General features: G+C 40.3%; 1 protein-coding gene across 2 annotated transcripts in view; it reads left to right on the top strand.

The window, feature by feature from the left end:
* The window catches only part of atp2c1 (ATPase secretory pathway Ca2+ transporting 1), a 134,594-nt gene that overhangs the window by 49,122 nt on the left and 63,051 nt on the right, over positions 1-22,421 (top strand). For both annotated transcript variants that reach the window (XM_060850072.1, XM_060850071.1), the window contains exons 3-7: positions 5,379-5,495; positions 12,137-12,226; positions 13,192-13,227; positions 18,144-18,205; positions 21,127-21,235. In XM_060850072.1, coding sequence (XP_060706055.1) covers positions 5,379-5,495; positions 12,137-12,226; positions 13,192-13,227; positions 18,144-18,205; positions 21,127-21,235 — 414 coding nt within the window. The remainder of the gene's footprint in view (positions 1-5,378; positions 5,496-12,136; positions 12,227-13,191; positions 13,228-18,143; positions 18,206-21,126; positions 21,236-22,421) is intronic.

The raw sequence follows: 22,421 nt of genomic DNA, 5'->3' as shown, positions 1-22,421 counted from the left end.
ATGCCCTCTAGTTCTGGACTCCCCAACCCCAGGGAAAAGACTTTGCCTATTTATTCTATGCATGCCCCTCATAATTTTGTAAACCTCTATAAGGTCACCCCTCAGCCTCCGACACTCCAGGGAAAACAGCCCCAGCCTGTTCAGCCTCTCCCTGTAGCTCAAATCCTCCAACCCTGGCAACATCCTTGTAAATCCTTTCTGAACCCTTTCAAGTTTCACCACATCATCTTTCCGATAGGAAGGCGACCAGAATTGCATGCAACAGTGGCCTAACCAATGCCCTGTACATCCGCAACATGACCTTCCAACTCCTATACTCAATACTCTGACTGATAAAGGAAAGCATGCCAAATGCCGCCTTCACTATCCTACTTCACTATCCTATCTACCTGCGACTCCACTTTCGAGGAGTTGTGAACCTGCACTCCAAGGTCTCTTTGTTCAGCAACACTCCCTATGGCCTTACCATTAAGTGTATTCCTCGGCTTTCCCTAACTTCTGTAGTTAATTAATGATGGTGAGTTCACCCTAAAGAACTTTAATAGTAGGAGTATGCTTATTCTGATTATTCTGACATTTTCCCTGAATACCTACCTCTTTGTCTCCATTCGTCTATCTTCTAGTTCACTGTCAGTTCACTTCAGCTAGCTCAACTTTTCTGCCACATAATTGCCTGCTTTTAGATCCAACATTCTTCCTTTCAAACTGAATGCAAAATTCATTCATGGTAATCAGAACTACTAGTGGTGCCTTTACTGTGATTGATCAGTCAACCTTGGTCACATTATTTGCTCTACATGGCTCTTATGGCACAGTAAAACATAGAAAATAGGAGCAGGCGTTTGTGCCGGAAAGCCTGAATTCACATTTCACCTACTCCATATTTATATCATAAAATGTCTGAACAGGTTGACTAAAATTTATACAAGTTGCTGTCTAGTACACAAAAAGCAGGACAAACCCAACCTGGTCTACTCCGCCCAATCAGTCTATCCTCGATCATTAATAAAGTGTTGTCAACAATGCTTTCAAGCAACACCTGCTCAGCAATAGCCTGCTCATTGAGTTTGGGTTCTGCCAGAGCCATCAAACTTCAGACCTCATTGCAGCCTTGGTTCAAACCGAGAAAAAAGCTGACTTCCAGAGGTGAAGTGAGAGTGACAGCTCTTGACCTTAAGCCTGCATTCAACTGGGTGTGGCATCAAGGAGCCCCAGCAAAACTGGAACAGTGGGTATTTGTGGTAAACTCTCCATTGGTTGGAGTCATACCTGGCACATTGGAAAATTGGTGTGATTGTTGGAGATCAGTCGTCTCAACTGCAGGACATCTGTGGAGGAGTTCCTTGGGGTAGTGTCCTAGACTGAACATCTTCAGCTTTGTCAATGACATTTCCTCATCATAAGGTCAGAAGTGAGGATGTTCAGTGATTATTGTACAATGTGTAGCACTGTTCACGGTGACTCAGATACTGAAGCTGTCCATGTTCAAATGCAGCAACATCAGGACAAAGTCCAAGCCTAGGCCGACAAGTATCATTCACATCTCACAAATGTTGAGGAATGACCATTTCCAATAAGCGGCAACCTAGCCATCGTCCCTTGTCGTTCAGTTGTGTTGCTATCACTGAATTCCCCCACAATCCTGTGGGTTATCATTGACCAGAAATTCAACTGGACTCGCCACATAAATACAATGACTGCAAGAGCAGGCCAGAAGCTAGGAGTACTGTGGTAAATAACTTACCACCTGATTTCCAAAGCCTGTCCACTATCTACAAGGCACAAGTCATGACTGAGTTAGAATTCCCCACTTGTCTAGATAGGTGCAGATTGAACAGCACTCAAGAAGCTTGACACCATCCAGAACAAGATTAGAATGGTACTGGCATAACACAGCAGACCAGGCAGTATCCGAGGAGCAGGAAAATCGATGTTTCGGGCAAAAACTCATCATTCCTGATGAAGGGCTTTTGCCTGAAATGTCGATTTTCCTGCTGTTTGGATGCTGCCTGATCTGTTGTACTTTGCCAGCACCACTCTAATCTTGACTCGAATCTCTAGTAGCTGCAGTACCCACCTTTGCCTACCATCCAGAACAAAGCAGCCATCTTGATTGGCACCACATCCATAAGCATCTATTCCCTCCACCACTGATGCTGAGTAATGGTAATATGTACTATCTGCAAGATGCATTGCAGAAGTTTGCCTAAGATTCTTTTCCAAACCCATGACCTTTCATTTCGAAGGGCAAGAACAGCTGCATGTTTCCTTCCAACCCGAGCACCATCCTGACTTGGAAATATATGTCTGTTCCTTCACTGTCACTGGGTTAAAATCCTGGAATTCCCTCACTAAGGGTGTTCTGGATCAACCTACATCACATGAACTACTGCAGTTCAAGAAGGCAGCTTGCCGCAGCCTTCTCGAGGATAGCCAGGGGTGGGAAATCCAGCGACACCTGGCTCCCATGAGTGAATTTTTAAAAATTGTCTTTGTAATTGCTATTGGATTGTATTTAGTTACTTCAGTATGTGCTATCAATTTGTTTACTTTGTTGTGAATGTAGCATGTATTTCAGATCCACAGCCTTCAGTTTTGTGTTTTTGTTTGCTCATCTTTGTAACACCTTGATTGTCAGGATTCTTGGGTTTTCTCTCTCTGTTCCTTCTTGCTATTCTCTGATCATAGTTTCCTGTATTACTACTTCCCTTGCTCAACTTCTTTACTCATCGTACCACATTTTTGCACACTTATTCCTTTGTCCCCACATTTTATTCTAATTCCTTCTCTACTTTGCTACTTTTGCAGTTTTCCCACTAACCCCAGCTCAGTTTGAGTGGGGGCCATTCCAAATTTGCAGCCCTTATTTTCGTATATTTGATGCAGTGATTTGCAAACTGGAACCCATTTCAATCCGAGTTTTGAGCCGTGCATTCATCTCTTTAATTTTGTGCACCTTATGCCAATTTGCATGCAGCTCAAGAAATAATCCGGTGATTATCATCTTTGAGCTTCTGCTTTTTTAGTTTGTGTCTAGCTCCTTGTACAATCTGTGCAGAACCTCATTCTTATCTATGCTGTTAGTACCTACGTAGACCACAACGATTGAATCTTTCTCCTCCTCCTGTAAGTTCCTTTTCAGTCCTGAGCAGATGTCCTGAACCTTAACTCTGGTTAGGCAACATCGTTTTCAGGACTTTTGTTCTTTGCTGCAGTGAATGCTGTTAATCCCCTTACTATTTTTTCCCCCTATCACTATAATCCTTGCTTCCCTTGACTTGAATGACTTCCAATACCAGTGCCATGGCAAGTTTGCTTACCTTCCGGCAGTTCCTACTCTCATCTAGATAGCATGAGAGAATCTCAAACCTGTTAACCAATTGCAAAGGCTGACGCTCCTACCGCCTGTGTCCCTTTAATCCCTTTCACTCAGGGTCACACCATCCTGTCTCTGACCACTGACCAATTGGGAAGTACTCTCCTAAGTGGTGTGATTGCCTCCTGGTACAAAGAATCTAGGTAACTTTCTCTCTCTCTGTGTTGTGGATTTGTAGTTCAACCAGCACAAACTGTGAGCTAAAGTTGTTCAAACTTCAAAATATGTACTGTGGATGCGTTTGCTCTGAATTGCAATGGCAAACAGGATGATTCCATGTGCTGCAGACTCAGCATGTCACTGTAATGAGTTTTAATTGTTTAATTATGCTGTTCACTTTTCTTTTACTCGTCACTAATTTGTATACTATGTTAAAACTTAAAAATAGAGAAAATGTGAACTATTTGCCAGAAACTGTGATAAGGCAAGAATCAATTTCAGTCAGTTCCATTGAATCTAGCTTTGTCTCTGTCTCTCACTGACAAACTGTCAACTCTCCATGCCTACTCCTTCACGTACTGCTAATTGCATGTTGCAGGGTCCTCTCACCTGCTCCTCTAGGTGATGCTGGTTGTCTGCCACATGACCATTCTCTAATCTACTCCTCCAAATAATGCAGCAAATATTAAGTGATTTTAAAAATAATTTGATTTTATTTGAACTTGAAACTATTGTGACAATCTGTAACCCTTGTAGAGTGCAAAAGTATGATTGAATTCATTTATCAAATCTGTCTTCCTAAACACATTTTCTGTATAAGATGATGGTCACCCTCAGGTTGTCTTACCAGGTTGCTAGTTGTCTTAATTAAGTCTCAACAGTTTGCCATAATGAACTTTCAGAGCTTTTGAGCTGTGTTGGGCAAGGGTCTGATGCAAATGCCCATGCTGAATATCTTTTGCACTTAGATACTGACATCCATTATGATACTAATTCTCTCCACAGTTAAAATGAGCTAGGTCAACACTTGATCAGAGATTGTACCTGGGAGTCCCCTGACCTTTTTGATCTGGTGCAAAGGTTCAAAATGTTACTAAGATATTACTTGAATGATGCCCTTTATGTCAAATATGGCTGGAGTAGAGAGTCTTGGATAGATCACAACTTGTGTTCTATCCATTATTCAGCACCGGATCACAAGAAGAATCTATCAACCTTGAAATGCCAGTTTACCAGAATGATATCAGAAGGATTAAAGGATTAAATTATGAGGACAAATAATATATAGTTTACAAGAAGTCTTTCAAACGATGATTGGATTTATCCAGGGAAATTCGGGTGTTACAGTTTGGAACAAGAGGATTTAATCTGGTAATTAGAAATTGCTTATTATGTTGGAGTGAACCACAAAAGTGCATTTTTGCTCCAAGTGGAGGAGATGTCTTAAATGCCTTCATATATAAAGCTGTGCTCAGAGTCAGTAGAAAATTTCAAGATTGCAATTGAAGGACTTTTATTGGTTAAGTGTTGCGGTATGAATCAAAGTTATGCCAAGGAATTTTATGTATAGATCAGCCCTAATTTTATTGAATGGCATGTTGAACTTTAGGTATTGAATAGCCTCCTGCTATTTGGATATCTTGTATTCCAATGATGCTGCAACATACTGGACTATATTTTGGAATTACAGATGGGATGAGTTTCTGGAAGAATGAAAATTGGGTGATGTTAAACTCTTTGGGCCTACTAATGACTAACCCAAGCTCTACATTAACAGAATGGATGTAACCTCTCCTCAGCAGGTGATGGCAATTGGTGCAAAAGAACTTGAAAGGGAAATGAGTGCATTTTAAATGTAAAGTCAGGAAATTTTATGAAATTTCATCATGAATGCTGGCTACCAGTTTTTTTGGTTGTGTAAAATGTCATTATTTCCATTCATTGTTTTTAGCGTGGTTGCTATATGTTGCCTTAGTGCAGGCTTCATAGATCCCTCTGCTGTCATATCAGGAATTCTTTTCATATCACTATATTTATTAAGCATTCCATTTTCTCACTGCAGGCTGACCTTCACAATGGCCTAAAAAATAGTGAAATTTCTCGACGTCGCACATACCATGGATGGAATGAATTTGAAATCAATGAAGATGAACCTCTTTGGAAAAAATATATTTTACAGGTTAAACATCTCCATAATTGCACTATAACAATGGCACAGCAGTAGATAGTGACTTAAGACTTTAAAACTGATATGTCTTTATTAACTTTTCATTCAGCCCTGAATTTTGAGCATAACTGACAAGAAAAACAAACTATTGCCCATTTGTAATTATCCTCGAGCTGAGTGGCTTACCAGGCTGCTGCCTGCTGCTTCAGAGAGTAGGTAAAAGTCAAGCTGTAGATTTAGAGACTCAAGTAGGCTAGACAGAGTCAGGCTGGTAAGATTTCCTGCCTTAAAGGATGTTGGTGAATCAAATATAATACAATCTGGTAGTTTAATGAATGTTATTAATGAGACTGATTTTATTCTAGATTTATTAATAGAATTAAAGTTTCCTAAGTTGAAGTGGTGCAATTTACAAAATTAACACTGAGTTGGATAATTTCAGATCCTAATCATTGTCTATTTTGTGGGCTGTGGCTGTTGGTAGTAATTCTGCTATTTCCATTTGCAACATTCTGGGTTTGTCAAATTTGTTTTCTTGTTTTATTGCCGTCTCTTTTTGCCTTGCACTGTCATCCCCTTTATTATATAATTTCTCCTGCCTTCCACCCTGACACAGGCCTCACCCCCTGTTTTCTTTGCCTCTGTACATACAAGCATATGAACTAGGTACAGAATTAGTCCCCTTGCACCAGCTTCACTTATCGATTTCATACTGGACAGATTGGTGTTCTGAATATTACATGCCTATTTATTCTTAAAAAGCATAGAATTTTGCTGTGCAAGGGAATCAAATGATCTCCATCTTAAAAATGCGCAATGACCCTTTCTTTGCTGACTTGTGTGGAAAAATGTTCCAAAGTCCCTCAACCCTTGAAGATTCATATTTGATTAAAAGCATTAATTCTATTCTCCTCTCCACAGGCGGTGCCAGACCTATTAAGTTTTCTCTTGTTCTTTTTATATTTATTAACTATTTCAATAACTTGATTTGGATAGCATTGCCGTGCTAGTTTTATTGTCATAACCAGAGAATCTTCAAAGATTTTTCTTTGTTTTATCTCTAGAATCCTTGAAGGATTATTTTTGCCCCTTTCCTAATCTGTGTGCTTCCCCTAAATAGTTCTGTCTACTACCAGAGGATCAGTTCTCTTAAGGGCATTGATAAGTCAAGCTTTACCTCTTTCACCACATTTTTGTTGGTACTTGTTTGATATTCAGTATTTGATAAGCGGCTTACTTGTACTTTGCAACATACCTCCATGACCAACTTTATCTTCTCAGAAATAAAAACTTCACTCATGTCATTGGTGAAGTTCAATTATTTCAATTTTCTCTTTGATGCATTTAATCCTCCATAAACTTCAACCCTTTCCAAATTTTGGTGCACATCTTATCCTACATCAAACTCCTCTAAGTGGCTTCTTGATTGTATAGGTCAAATTCTGAATTTTAATCTTCATTTTCAAAACTATCTAAAGATCTTTGCACTTGCTTCCTGCCATTTTAAGTTGCAGGTAAAGTGGTTTATTTTGGCTATTATTGCTTTATGTTTTGGTAAAGGAAATGGTTCATTTAATTATGAATATTTGAAAATTATTAATTTTGTTAGCAAGGGCAAGTGGCTTGCCAAAGTACAAAAAAAATGCTGGTGGGCAACAAAGACTTCTTTATATCCCCTCCTAAAGGGGATATCAGGTAGATTATAGTTGGGAATGGAGGTGAGTGAGTGTTAGTGCCTTGAATCTCTGTCTCATTGACACTAGATTGTTTTTTGTTTTTTGCTTTTTTGTTAGCAACTAATAGGGTTCTATTGAAAGTTCAGTCTAACAATGTCATTGTCAGTATTTCTTTGCAATATGTTCTAAAATACTTTGGATACTCTTTTATTTTATAATGTCTATAATTGGTTTAGTCCATTTTATCTTTTATGTTTGTGGTTTAGTATAGATTGGAGCTTGGTTGGGGGACCATTTTGTTTTCAAATGCATCCATCAGAAATGCTTTCAATTTAGTTCCTTACTATCAAGACGTAGTTAATGTAGTTCATTCTCTGTTTATGAACTGATTATATAGTATTTTAGAGGCAGGAAGGTGTTTTGTTTTTGTTTGATATTTTCCTCTCTCGTTCTGTGCTACTAGGGTTCTGTGCATAGTTTCTAGTCTATAAATTTATACTTGGTTTCTGTGTGATATATCTGAGGCTGTTAGGCTTCCTGCATGACATGGCATGGCATGGCATGCTTTGAGTATCTTGTTTGAGCTGTTGAGAGGATCATTGTAAGATTTTTGGACTGTCTGCTTTTCCCTCATGGTCTGTTCTTTTAAAATGGATTATGATAATTGGTTGCTATGAACATGGCTGCAACCATATTTTTCAGCTCCAATCAAAATTGAGTATGATAATATAGGACACCTGTGGAAAATAGAAGATCCCAGAAGTCCCAGAACAAAACAAAGAATGGTGATGTTGCTTTGTATGTTTTGACAACCATCTTATTGTGTGTTAAAATCAACTAGCTAAAAACAATGACTGCAAAATGCTGGAAACCAGATTCTGGATTAGTGATGCTGGAAGAGCACTGCAGTTCAGGCAGCATCCAAGGAGCAGTAAAGTTGACGTTTCGGGCAAAAGCCCTTCATCAGGAATAAAGGCAAAGAGCTTGAAGGATGGAGAGATAAGCTAGAGGAGGGTGGGGGTGGGAAGAAAGTAGCATAGAGTACAATACTGAGTGGGGGACGGTATGAAGGTGATTGGTCAGGGAGGAGGGTGGAGTGGATAGGTGGAAAAGAAGATAGGCAGGTAGGACAAGTCATGGGGACAGTGCTGAGCTAGAAGTTTGGAACTAGGGTGAGGTGGGGGAAGGGGAAATGAGGAAACTGTTGAAGTCCACATTGATGCCCTGGGGTTGAAGTGTTCCGAGGTGGAAGATGAGGCATTCTTCCTCCAGGCATCTGGTGGTGAGGGAGCGGCAGTGAAGGAGGCCCAGGATCTCCATGTCTTCTGCAGAGTGGAAGGGGGAGTTGATATGTTGGGCCACAGGGTGGTGTGGTTGACTGGTGCAGGTGTCCTGCAGATGTTCCCTAAAGTGCTCTGCTAAGAGGCGTCCAGTCTCCCCAATGAAGAGGAGACCGCATCGGGAGCAAGGGATACAATAAATGATATTGGTGGATGTGCAGGTAAAACTTTGGATGTGGAAGGCTCCTTTAGGGCCTTGGATGGAGGTGAGGGAGGAGGTGTGGGCACAGGTTTTGCAATTCCTGCGGTGGCAGGGGAAGGTGCCAGGATGGGAGGCTGGGTTGCAGGGGGCCGTGGACCTGACCAGGTAGTCATGGAGGGAACGGTCTTTGCAGAAGGCGGAAAGGGGTGGGAAGGGAAGGGAAATATATCCCTGGTGGTGGGATCTTTTTGGAGGTGGCGGAAATGTCGGCGGATGATTTGGTTAATGCGAAGGTTGGTAGGGTGGAAGGTGAGCACCAGGGGCGTTCTGTCCTTGTTACAGTTGGAGGGGTGGGGTCTGAGGGTGGAGGTGCGGGATGTGCACGAGATGCGTTGGAGGGCATCTTTAACCCATCTGGTGTGTTGTGTGGTAGAATTGGTTCTCCTGGGAGCAGATACGGTGGAGGCGGAGGAATTGGGAATACGGGATGGCATTTTTGCTAGAGGTAGGGTGGGAAGATGTGTAATCCAGGTAACTGGGAGTCAGTGGGTTTGTAAAAAATGTCAGTGTCAAGTCGGTTGCCATTAATGGAGATGGAGAGGTCCAGGAGGGGGAGGGAGGTGTCAGAGATGGTCCAGGTAAATTTAAGGTCATGGTGGAATGTGTTGGTGAAGTTGATGAATGTAGTGGAGGAAGAGGTGGGGAGTGGTGCCAGTGTAATTACGGAAGGTCGACTGTTCTACGTAGCCAACAAAGAAACAGGCATACCTGGGGCCCGTACGTGTGCCCATGGCTGCCCCTTTGGTCTGGAGGCAGTGGGAGGATTCGAAGGAGAAATTGTTAAGGGTGAGGACCAGTTCGGCCAAACGAATGAGAGTGTCGGTGGAAGGGTACTGTTGGGGAAGTTGGGAGAGGCAAAAACGGACATCTTGGAGGCCCTGGTCATGGTGGATGGAGGTGTAAAGGGATTGGATATCCATGGTGAAGATGAGGTGTTGGGGGCCGGGGAAATGGAAGTCTTGGAGTAGATGGAGGGCGTGGGTGGTGTCTCGAACGTATGTGGGGAGTTCCTGGACTAGGGAGGATAGGACAGTGTCGAGGTAGGTAGAAATGTGTTCAATGGGGCTGGAGCATGCTGAGACAATGGGTCGACCAGGGTGGTCGGGCTTGTGGATCTTGGGAAGGAGGTAGAACCGGGCAGTGCGGGATTCCCAGACTATAAGGTTGGAAGCTGTGGGTGAGAGATCTCCTGAAGTGATGAGGTTCTGCATGGTCTGGGAGATGATGGTTTGGTGATGGGGTGGGGGGGGGTAGGGTCATGGTCGAGGAGGCAGTAGAAAGAGGTGTCCTCGAGTTGGCGTTTGGCTTCAGCGGTGTAGAGGTCAGTGCGCCAGACTACCACTACGCCCCCTTTATCTGCTGGCTTGATGGTGAGGTCGGCATTGGAGCAGAGGGATTGAAGGGCTGCACGTTATGTGGGTGAGAGGTTGGAGTGGGGGAGGGGGGTAGACAGGTTGAGGTGGTTAATGTCCTGGCAGGGCTTGGAGCTGGGATCTGGTGTGGGTGTGGAGCTGGGAGTGTAGGCGGAGCTGGTAACTGGAGTGGGTGTGATGTTTGGGGGAATGGGAGTGGAGTCATGAGATATGTGTTAAACTGAGATTTGTTCTTTAATAGACTGTTTGCTTCCATTGAATCATTTTTCTGCTTTAAAGATTCTTGGATAAGCATTAATTTTCAAAGTTTGTGAAAATATTTGTAGCTCGGGTCCTCGTTGTTGTGGTTCTGTTCACCGAGCTGGGAATTTGTGTTTCAGACGTTTCGTCCTCTGTCTAGGTGACAAACTTTGAACACCTACGGGCGAGAGATGCTAAGACAAGCCAGGAAATGGGTATTCTGTGCCCTGAGGATGTCACCTAGACAGGGGACGAAATGTCTGCAACATAAATTCCCAGCTCCGCGAACAGAACCACAACAAGCATTAATTTTATTATTTTGACCTGCCCAAACAGATGTCCCCTCCAGCGAGGTGAATCTGCCTTTGGTTGTACTCTTTTTCTGATTGCAGGTACACAACCACTTATCCGAAATACTCGGGCCCAGCTGGTTTTCAGAATTTGGAATTTTTTGCATTTTGGAATAAGTGACAGTTTGACAGTGAAAGTTTAAAAAAAATCTTAGTGAACAGCAGACTCACCGAGTACTATGGGTCCTGAGACAGAATTGAGGCGTGCCAATGCTGGATCATGCCCTCCCTGCCCAACATCAAATCTGTGTGGCATGCATCGGGTGGGTGTGCAGTTGGATTAACTGTTTGCACACCAAACAGCCTTGTTAACGTGAAAAGAACTTCACGAGAAAACCTTTGGATTTTGGAGGTTTTCGGAATTTCGGATAAAGGGTTGTCCCCCTATACTCTTACTCTGTAGTTTACAATTCCTTCGTGTGGTTTGAAATCAAGGCATTAGGTTGTGTGTGTAAATTTCAGTAATGTGCTTTGTATTAAAAATCACTTTAAACAGCTTAATTTCACAGGACAGCTTTGTGCAGGACTTAACTCCAAAATTGACACATACTTCATTTCTATTGTGTTAGAATCTTTCTTCCCTCAGTCTTACTGATAGAATAGCTGATAATAAAGAAAAATGTCATACACCAAAAAAGAGCAGTCTGACACATGAAAGTAGGATACTGCACGGGCTATCAGGCATAGAAAAAGTAGTGAAGACAGAAAACTGCAGGAAGTTATTATTCTGCAGTAAAAAGTGAGGTCTGCAGATGCTGGAGATCAGAGCTGAAAATGTGTTGCTGGTTAAAGCACAGCAGGTCAGGCAGCATCCAAGGAACAGGGAATTCGACGTTTCCGGCAAAAGCCCTTCATCAGGAATCATCCTGATGAAGGGCTTTTGCCGGAAACGTCGAATTCCCTGTTCCTTGGATGCTGCCTGACCTGCTGTGCTTTAACCAGCAACACATTTTCAGCAGTTATTATTCTGCAGCAAAGCTGTAGGGTAGGACACTAGGATTATTTTGGTTTGTTACACCATGCAAAATTGGATAGCATTGCATTCATTTTTGTCATTGTACAAAGATGTTTTACTGATTCAACTATACAAATTTGCGTTTATTTGCATAATACTTATTTACCTTCTGCAGAATCAGGCACTTTATTGATATGCATTAAGGTTTATAACTCTGACTGTTGAAATTGAAGAAGTACTTGTACAAAAGTCATGAGGTTCTGTTTCCATATAGCTATCTGTTTTAGAAAGCTGTGTGTCCAGGCTCATGACCTGTATTAGCAGAGAATTTAAGGTGTTCACTCTCAACTACAGCAACAATCTTCTATTTTATGGGATTGGTAGTTCCTGATGATGCAGCTGTGATTTATGTGTTAGAAAGGGGTGCTTCATAATTAGAAATCTAGGTTAATTGTAAAATAACTGATCTAGCCTCTATTAAGAATAAGTTATTAAACATTTTTACAATTTTTTGCAGTTCAAAAATCCCTTGATTATGCTTCTACTGGCTTCAGCTGTTATCAGTGTTCTAATGCACCAGCTTGATGATGCAGTCAGCATCACAGTGGTAAGATATGGAAGTTATTTATATTATTTCTAAAAATATTTTTTAAAAGACTAGATTCAATAATTCAGTCAAACTAAATCAAAATATTTACACTTAGTGTAGAAACATACAAGGCCAACTCTTGCTCGAACAGGGCATTCCGTTTTCTGCATTGTTAATTGGACGACTTCCTATTCACTTCAGCTGAAAAATAATTTCTGGCATAACCTGCCGAGGGTGATGATGAATTGATAAAAGAATTTGTAATCTTAGTCAACATTGGGAGCTAGCAGTCTGGAAATGACTGAGAAGTAAATTGGGTTAGAGTCAAATTGAGTGCAGAAAGAAATAAAAGACAGAGTTTTCCACTCTTTTGGAAGAATCAGTTCTGGGAGTATGGAAGTTCCAGAAATTTACTTTAGCTTGGATCCCACTGTCACCCTGGTCACTTCTGACTTTTCTGGATAGGCATTAAAGAGATTGGGGAATCTTCAGTTCTTTTGGGACAGTAATGAAGCACTTATTGAGGTTGTTATGGTTAAAGCACCGCTAATTAACATGAGTCCTCAATTTCTCATGTATGGAAGCTGTTTCCCAATTTGTCATCCATTTGCCAAGATCAGCAGATATTTACACCATGTCAACAACTTCAGTGAAAGAAACAAATGTCGAGTGCACTTCTGTTTTGAATGCTTTCACTACATGTCAGGTATTTGCCAATTCTTGAAAGGCACTTCCCTGCTGCCAGCCTCCTTTATGTTTAGAGCATATGATTACAAGCATTTTTAAATGTTATCAACATACAGAGCTTATTAGTTGGATTTTGATAAGGTTACAGTTTTGCTTTGCTTTGTAAGTTCATGTTAGTTAAATTAGTTGTCTTGAGGGTCATAGAAATGCTACTGTAAATTAATAGCCTCAGTGTCAATCTTTGAATTACATTTTTTGATGCAGATCGATCACTTTTTTGTTTTCCCCTCTGCTAGGCTATACTTATTGTTGTCACAGTTGCCTTTGTACAGGTTAGTACCTTTTTATGCTCTTTAGAAACAAGACCAAAGTTGTAAAGTTGTGTTTTTAACTTGTCTGTTATGTATTTAAATCTTCCAGGTAATGCTAATCTACCACAGTAAAGAACTACTTTGACATTTCATGAAATTTGAACTAATATTTAATTTACTGTAGTAGTAAAACTCCTCAGAAATAGCTTTACTACTATAATGAACTTTACTGCTAAAATAAACTCTTAAAACTCTTAACTCTTAGTTTTATTTAAATCTGCTTTTATTGCCAGTATAATTGCAAGGTACACCTAATTCATGTAGTTACAGTACCAATTGATGTCATTGCCAGTAACACTGCTGTGATGTGCCTGCATCAAAGAACAGGAACAGTAGAATGTGTTTTCCAGATGTTTCAATGTAAATCCTGAAATTGTCTTTTGTTCACTGTTCCATGACAAACCCTTGTCTGTTCGCTGCTGACCCCCCACTGCTTCCCTTCTATCCACTGCTGTGTTTCCTTGCTGTTGACCATCCCTGGAGTGAGAGAGTCTTGGGAGGGTGGGTGGGTGGAGTCAGTCACAGGTCAGCAGAAGGGTGACCAGGGAGTGGGCTGGTGAATGTGGTCCCAAGTCGGGCAGCAAGCAGGAGCGAGTATGAAGGATGTCAAGTAAAGTGAGAACTGTGGCCTCAAGTGGAGCTGAGAGAGGAGTGAGGTGGTGCAAATTCCTTGGGCATCAGTGGCACTGCAGATGTAGATATGGATAAAGTCAGCTTCCAGCTCCAGGTACATGTCAATGATATCAGTGGTGGTGGCTTCTGCTCAGTGTGGTGGCAGGAGATGTACCACTTTATTTAATTTTCTGTTTACTTATTTCTTCTTCACTATTATTCTTCTTTCTTCCCATGACTTTTTAAAAAATAATTTGAATTTTGTTAGATATTTCTCAGTTTTTCCTTTGTATTACAGAATTGTCAGTTTTGGCTCAGTGATATTACTCTTGCCTTTGAGTCACAAGGTCATGAGTTCAAACCATATTGAAAGATTCAAAAACATATCTAATCTTAGTTGACACCTCAGTGAGGGAACACTGAACAGTTGGAAGTGCTGCACATCAAATGAGACACTCAGCCAGAACAGTGCTGTCACTGTCTGTAAAAGGTTCAATGGCACCATTCAGAAGAGTTCCTCAACTGACCTGGCATCTCAACCAATGCAGCTGTCAAAGATTTTCTAAATGTTATTGTTTATGGATTGTGAGGGTTTACACAAAGCAAATTTGTTGCTGCATCTCTATAACACTGAAAACTGCTGAGTGATGTCTCTGAAAGGCATTATGTAATTGAAGGTTCTTTCTTTGTTAAATGCTGTACTATTTCCTTTTATCGTTGATGTCTCACTTATGCTGGAAGCTTCAAAGAGTATTTTCTTCCTCAGCCAATTAAGGCTCAGAAGTTTAAATATTGGTATAGCTAATTCAGATGTAACTTGACATTTTATGGAATATACTGAGTACTCTTGCAGCTTGACTACCAATTTGTTTCATTGTTCACAATGAATTGCTTTGTCAGAGCCACTTTGTGCGTAAGGTAATTTTGGACTTTGGCTATATCTCCTTCAGTGACGATAACAATAATAAATGCTCAAGAATGTATTTGGTCATAATTTCATGAACTACTCAAAATTAGATTTTGACAATTGATTTTGTACTTTCACTTTCCTTAATATGACTGTTTTAGAATTTTCCTGTTCATTAAACAAAGGATGTCAGTTTTTGGGAATGGTTTACTTTCCCTCTTTTTGTATTGAACACTTTCCAGGCAAGAGTAAGGTTTTCAGCAATTTTGTTTTACAGGTGCTCAGCTTCAAATGCAACTGTTTTTTTCACCCATTGTACTGGTGCAGGCTTCAATGACAATGACTAAATTTTGTGATATGCCCATGCTCAGGGTGTGAATTGGATTGCGACAAAGTGATTTCTTTTAGTGTAGGCCCTTCAAAACCAGACAAAAATGAGTGGATACTTTACTCAAGACTACAGAAGTAAAAATGCAGTGTGTCTCTGTCTCTGCTTCTCCCCAGGAGGAAGCTCAGCTTCTCTAATCTATTTTCATTAATAACTGCTGCCAGAAATTGACCTGCTGATTGCTGAACCCCTTTTGGTAAATTATTTTCCTGTACGATCATCCAGAAAATTGTTTCAGTAGTTTTCCAGAGATGATAAACTTGTGCTGTAAACCGAAAATGTGGGAGGTATTTTGTCCCGTTTCCAATATTTTGAGGAAGGATAAATCTCTGATTGTTATGGGTCAGTGCCTCGCACTCTCTCTCTCGTACCCTCTCTCTTTTTCTTTCTCTCTCTCTCTCTCTCATGCTGAAAACAATTCATATCAGTGAATTAAAGATATTGTTTAGTGTAACATTAAATACATGATTAAGCAAGACATGATTTGTCTCAGCAACACTGATTCGTAAATATTCTAAGTAAATGTAACTAAAATTGCAGTTTCTACATTGAATTCGAAACATGATTTTAAATATGTTTGGATTGACTTGGCAGAAAATAATTGCAACCACCTGAAATTAATTCAGGTTTCAAGTAAAATATCATAAAATTCCAAGTGGTTTCAGCTTATCTACAAATGAACAAACACACAAAAGACATGGCCTGTGACCAGTGGTGTGCTACAAGGATCGGTGCTCGGTCCGCTTCTTTTCGTCATACATATGAATGATTTGGATAGGAACATAGATATAGTTGGTAAGTTTGTAGATGATACCAAAATTGGAGGTGTAGTGGACAGTGAAGAAAGTTACCTCAAAGTACAATGGGATCTTGATCAGATAGGCCAGTGGGCTAAGGAGTGGCAGAAGGAGTTTAATTTAGATAAATGCGAGGTGCTGCATTTTGGAAAAGCAAATCAGAGCTTGACTTGTGCACTTAATGGTAAGGTCTTGGGGCGTGTTGCTGAATAAAAAGAGACCTTGGAGTGCAGGTTCATAGTTCCTTGAAAGTAGTCGATGATAGATAGGATAGTTAAAAAAGGCATTTGATATACTTTTCTTTATTGGTCAGAGGAGTTGGGAGGTCATAGGTCATGTTATGGCTGTAAATGATATTGGTTAGGCCACATTTGGAATATCACGTGTAATTCTGGTCTCCTCCTATAGGAGAGATGTTGTGAAACCTGAAAGGGTTCAGAAAAGATTTAAAAGGATGTTGCCAGGGATGGAGTTATAGGAAGAGGCTAAAAAGGCTGGGGCTGTTTTCCTGGAGCGTCTGAGACTGAGGGGTGACCTTATAGAGGTTTATAAAATCATGAGGGACATCGATAGGATAAATAGACAGAGTCTTTTCCCTAGTGTGGAGGAGTCCAGAACTCGAGGGCATAGGTTTGGGGAGAGAGGGAAAAGATATAAAAGGGACCAAAAGCACAACTTTTTCACAGAGGGTGGTGTGTGTATGGAATGTGCTGCCAGAGGAAGTGGTGGAGGCTGGTACAATACAGCATTTAAAAAGCATCAGCAAGAGTGTAATAATGGGAAGGGTTAAGTGGCAAATGGCACTAGATTAACTTAGGATATTTAGTTGGCATGGACGAGGTGAACCGAAAGGTCTGTTACCTTGCTGTACACCTCTGACTTTATGACACGTGGATCTCTGTTCCTTTTTGTCTGCCTATGTGGTGCATTAAATCATTAATGTCAAATTGGTTGACAATGGCACAAAATAGGAAATGAACTTTCTTTCTTTTAGTTCTTTATCATATTGTTTTAATAGCTTGACAACTAAATGAATCCAGTTTAACGAAAATCACTTGCTATGTTTTGGTGGGTATTCAGCCAAATTAATTGCTGGAGGCTGCTTGGTTTAGCTTGGCTTAAGTACAACACTGCACTGGTTAAAGGACTTCTCAATAACTTTTGGAACCTACAGTGATGACAACATAATATAAATCTGTCAGTGTGAGTATTATTGCAGTAACAACTGAGATCCAAAGATGGCATACATCCACATTGTTTCTATTTAGACAGTCAGTCAATCAGAAAGATGATTGGTGGTGAAACCCCGGGAAATTTACTGTAAATCTGTCTACCTCTCTGGTCACAAACATGCCATTAAATTGTGGGCGGCACGGTGATACATTGGTTAGCACTGCTGCCTCACCGCCGAGACCTGGGTTCAATTCCTGTCTCAGGCAACTGTCTGTGTGGAGTTTGCACATTCTACCTGTGTCTGCGTGGGTTTCCTCTGGGTGCTCCGGTTTCCTCCCACAGTCCAAAAATGTGCAGGTTAGGTGAATTGGCCATGCTAAATTGCCCCTAGTATTAGGTGAAGGGGTAAATGTAGGGGAATGGTTCTGGGAGGGTTGATCTTTGGAGTGTCGGTGTGGACTTGTTGGGCCGAAGGGCCTTCCACACTGTAAGTAATCTAATCTAATTGTTAGGATTGCTATAATGATCAATGCATACTTTTTATTTAGTTGTTGAGGTCTATGAGCAGCATAATGAAATTAGATCAAGTAATAGGGTAATTTTATGCTCATAAAGAAGTGGCGTGAGATGCTTTAACCTTGCAACATTTGACTTCGTACCGCCAGCTTTATCACTAAGCCAATTTTGACACCTTAAAAATAGGATCCAAAGAGTGAAAGTCCCTGATCAGGGAGGTTTTCCTCTGCCTTTCTGGAAATTTTTAAAAAATGAAGTTGGCAGCAAATGTGCAAGACTTTTAAGAGTGAAATGCTTATTGTTAAGTTGCTGGTGAACCTTTAAAGTTAACAATGTGAAGATGAAAAGGGGCAGGTCATTGAGTTAGAATTGTGCTGTGTTATATAAATTATACAATTATCATTTTGTGCACATCTTTATATTTTAACTATTTTGTATATTTCATGTATGATAGCATTACTTTATTATTGCTCATCTCATACAGGAATATCGATCTGAAAAATCTCTTGAAGAATTGAGCAAATTGGTTCCCCCAGAATGCCACTGGTATGATTTTTATTTTTAAACAAAATCCTATTTTTTTTTCCTCCTTCAAGGCGAACATAAATAGGTTAATTTGTGGTGAGACATAGAGCATCAGAAGTGAGCTAGTTACAAATGGGAGACTATTTATTGACCTTTGCTTCCAGTTTTATTCTTGTCACGTGAACTTGCAGTGAAGATCAAGGTGCTATCTCGTGTAATCTGTAACAACCAGCAGGAAATTCCTGACAAGCTAAGCATTTGTTGGCTGATAGTCATTCTGGTATATAAGGTGACCATTCAACCCATCAGATCCATGCTGCCTCTTGGTGGTGCATTCCAGTCAGATCCACTCAGTTCTTATTATCCTGCAAGTTTATTTTCTTAGGTACCCATCCAATTTCTTTCCAAAGTCAGGACAATTGTGCCAGTCTCTTTCTGGGTTGGCAACGACAATTGACCTGAGAACCTCCAAGCTTTAAAAGAAGGGGAAAAAAAAGTCAATGAGGTCCTGAATTCTGATGGCCAACCAGTGACTTTGCTTGCCTCTGCACTTGTGACCTTACATTTCAGAAAATGATAGAACAAACATCAAAACCAAAAGGGTAAAAGCACTCAGCATGTATGACAGCATTCAAGATCAGTCTGATCATCTCTTTTCCAGCACCCATGTAGCAGCACGTTCTCGATCATTGTCTTTTGCTGTGTAAAAGAGTTCTTCATGTCCTCTTCATCTCTTATGCAAAACTCTAAATCTCTGTCCATTTATCTTTTTTTTTGATTAAATTCTCTACAGTATGGAAGCAGGCCCTTTGGCCTAACAAGTCCACACTGCCCTCCAAAGAGTAACCCACACAGACCCATTCCCCTACCCATGATTTACCCCTGACTATGGGCAATTTAGCATGGCCAATCCACCTAACCTGCACATCTTTGGACTGTGGAAGGATTTGCTTTCCCAAAATGCAGTACCTCACATTTATCTAAATTAAACCCCATCTGTCATTCGTTAGCCCATTGGCCCATCTGATCAAGATCATGTTGTAATCTGAGGTAATCTTCTCTTCTGTCCACTACACTTCCAATTTGGTGTCACCTACATATATACTAACTATGTCTCCTATGTTCACATCCAAATCATTTATTTAAATGATGAAAATGATCGGACCCAGCACCGATTCTTGTGGCGCTCCACTGGTCACAGGCCTCTAGTCTGAAAAACAACCATTCATCACCACCCCGTCTTCTACATTTTGAGCCAGTTGTGTATGCAAATGGCATGTTCTTCCTGTATTCCTTGACATCTAACCTTGCTAACCAGTTTCCCATGGGGAACCTTGTCGATTGCCTTACTGAAGTCCATATAGATCATGTCCACTGCTCCACCCTCATCAATCCTCTTTGTTACTTCTTTAAAAAACTCAATCAAGTTTGAGACATGATTTCCCATGCATAAAGTCATGTTGACTATCCCTAATCAGTCCTTGCCTTTCCAAACACATGTACATATTGTCCTTCAGGATTCCCTTCAACAACTTGCTCACCACAGATGTCAGGCTCACTGGTCTATAGTTCCCTGGCTTTTCCTTACCACCTTTCTTAAATTGTGGTACCATGCCAACCAACCTCCTTCTGGCACCTCACCTGTAACTGTTGACGATATAAATATCTCCGCAAGGGGCCCAGTGAATCATGCAGTTAGCCTTTCTTCATTGTGTCACAGTCAGTGTCGTCTTCGCTGTTTGCTTCAATTCTGAGATTGGCATCATCAGCAGTCTTTGAAAATTTCCACTGCATTCCAATGTTTAAGATACATACATGGAAAAAGCAGTGGTCCCACTGTGATCCCTGTGGAACACTACTATCTGAGTCTAAAAATCAGCCATGCACCATTTCTTGTTTTTGTTCTTGAACTAAGCTTTTAACACAAATAAATGTGTAGCTGAATAAACTCGTATAATCGGGTTACATGAGCCAAATGGTGCCAAGTTCAATTGCTTCTCGAAACTGATGTACTTAATCTCCTGAGCTGGGCAGCGACTACAATTTACCTCAAAATCTAGGCTATGAAGAGGAAAAACAAAACCAGTGAGGTCCTGCACTCTGATTAGTAACCAGTGATTTTGCTGGTACATCTGTTTACATATTTACCCTTCAGTAAATGATAGCAAAAGCATCAAAACAAAAAAAAAATGCTCCAACCACTCCACAAGTCTGATGGCACCTGTGGAGAGAGAATTGAGTTAATTTTCAGGTTAATTATCTTTTTGACAGCAGTGATAAAATATTATCAACTAGAAAATCTTGAGTGTTAACTCTGTTTCTCTTTCCACAGATGCTGCCAGACCTGCTAACAAATTTGAGCATTTTCCATTTCAGATTGTAACTTCTCTGTATCTTAGAGAACGCATCAACTTCTCGCTGGTTACCATTGTATATATTTTCATAAAGTTGTTAATGCATTAAAGTAACATAAGTTTGGAAACTGGGTACCATAATAGGTTTGATAATATCCTTTATGTTTCTAGGATGTAGCATAACATTTTTTTAATCTCTGGGACATAGCTCAAAATAATGAGATGAAAATGCTGTCTTTAGTTAACTATAGGCATCCTTCATCTCAATCCAATCCAATACTACCCTTGAATTGGCTTGAATCCAATTACAGATCACAAGAATGGGGCTTCCTATGAAATGTCTCAACAGCTCAATTTTGGTACAACATTGAAGTACGTTTTGTTCTTAATCTAAATCCTGCTGTGCGTGACACGGGAATGTTTTGATGCTAATGCTGAGTACCGGGATAAAGGTAATATTCCATTCCCAGCACTAATATTTCTCTGTTTGAGAACACAAATGTCCACTCAAACACAAGTGTGATAAATATAATGAATCGGTCCTAATAGTGTTGCCTTTTGTTTGGCTTGTGTTTTTTTTTGCTCTAGTATACGGGAAGGAAAGATGGAGCACTTGCTTGCCCGAGAGCTGGTTCCGGGAGATACAGTGTGTTTAAGTGTTGGTGATAAAGTCCCTGCTGATCTCCGTTTGTTTGAGGTATTATACTGGCTTACTGAAGTAAAATTTTGTTGCTAATGCTCAATGTGCAGTTTGTTTCACCTTTTTCCTTGAAACGTGATGAAAATTTCAAAAGTAAATGCATATTCTTTATGGATTTTGGTTTGTTGTCTTTAATACTAGATTTGTTGATCCCTCAATTCTCTGATCTTTTGCAATTATGAATCCTCAATAATTTAAGCAGCAGTTCATTTTCCTACCCAGAGCCTGATGGGAAACACCAGTAGTGTTTCTGCTTTCCTGTATACTTTAACTTTATTACGGTAGGTCAACCTTTATTTCTGAAAAGAAATTGTTAGACTTATGTATTGAAATATTTGTGGTTTTGCGATTAAAAATCAAGCTATAATAGGTATCTGCTGTAAAATTGGAAGAATTAGTATTATTTCTGTTGAACATGGAATATAAAGTTCATTTCCCATATTGGTCATGTTTGAGTCATGCCGTTTCTGAAATAGTGTGTTCAGTTTGGGCTGTGGATAGGGCAGAAAGGAAAAATTGACTTTGGAGTGAATGCAATCTAGATTCAGTAGAATAATATTGGGGTTAAGAGGCTGGCTGTGAAAAGCCAGGCTGTGAAAAAGTGCTATGTGTGCATTTTTATCTGTTTTACTTGAATTTTCTGTTCCACTCATTATGACTGATATAATGTTTATTGATATACACTTTTATCATGTTCAATATTTATCATTTTATGTTGGAAAATGTATGTTAAACTATAGAGCATGGTAACTAGACCTGCTTGCTGCTGGGATGCTGTTGTGTTGAGGAAACTTGTAGTGACCATGTTCACAGTCTGTCATAATAATTTTGATGCAGAATCAAAGCAGTGCATTCATTAAATTATTTACCATCATTCATGACTGAATAGTTTCAATTTTGTGATTCACTTGATAATCTGTTTGAAAGTAGACCAGATGCAAGCATATCCCTGTCAGCATATTGAAATAGTGCATTGTGCTGTTTTGGGCTGCCATGATCAGAATGTTTTTATTCTATTAACCTTGATGAAAGGTCCTTAACAATTGCCACCTTATGGGACGAGTGTTGGATCTACGGAAAAATGGGTCATAATTATTGATCACTGTTGCACTTGAATGGAAAGATGCCAGTTTCTTCAGTTACCTCATTTCAAACAAATTATCCAGAACTGTTAGATTAGCTG

The sequence above is a fragment of the Hemiscyllium ocellatum genome, chromosome 34 (genome assembly GCF_020745735.1).
Source record: "Hemiscyllium ocellatum isolate sHemOce1 chromosome 34, sHemOce1.pat.X.cur, whole genome shotgun sequence".
Lineage (NCBI taxonomy): Eukaryota > Metazoa > Chordata > Chondrichthyes > Orectolobiformes > Hemiscylliidae > Hemiscyllium > Hemiscyllium ocellatum.
Note: the sequence above shows the minus strand (reverse complement) of the source record. Positions and strands in the feature narration are given on the sequence as shown.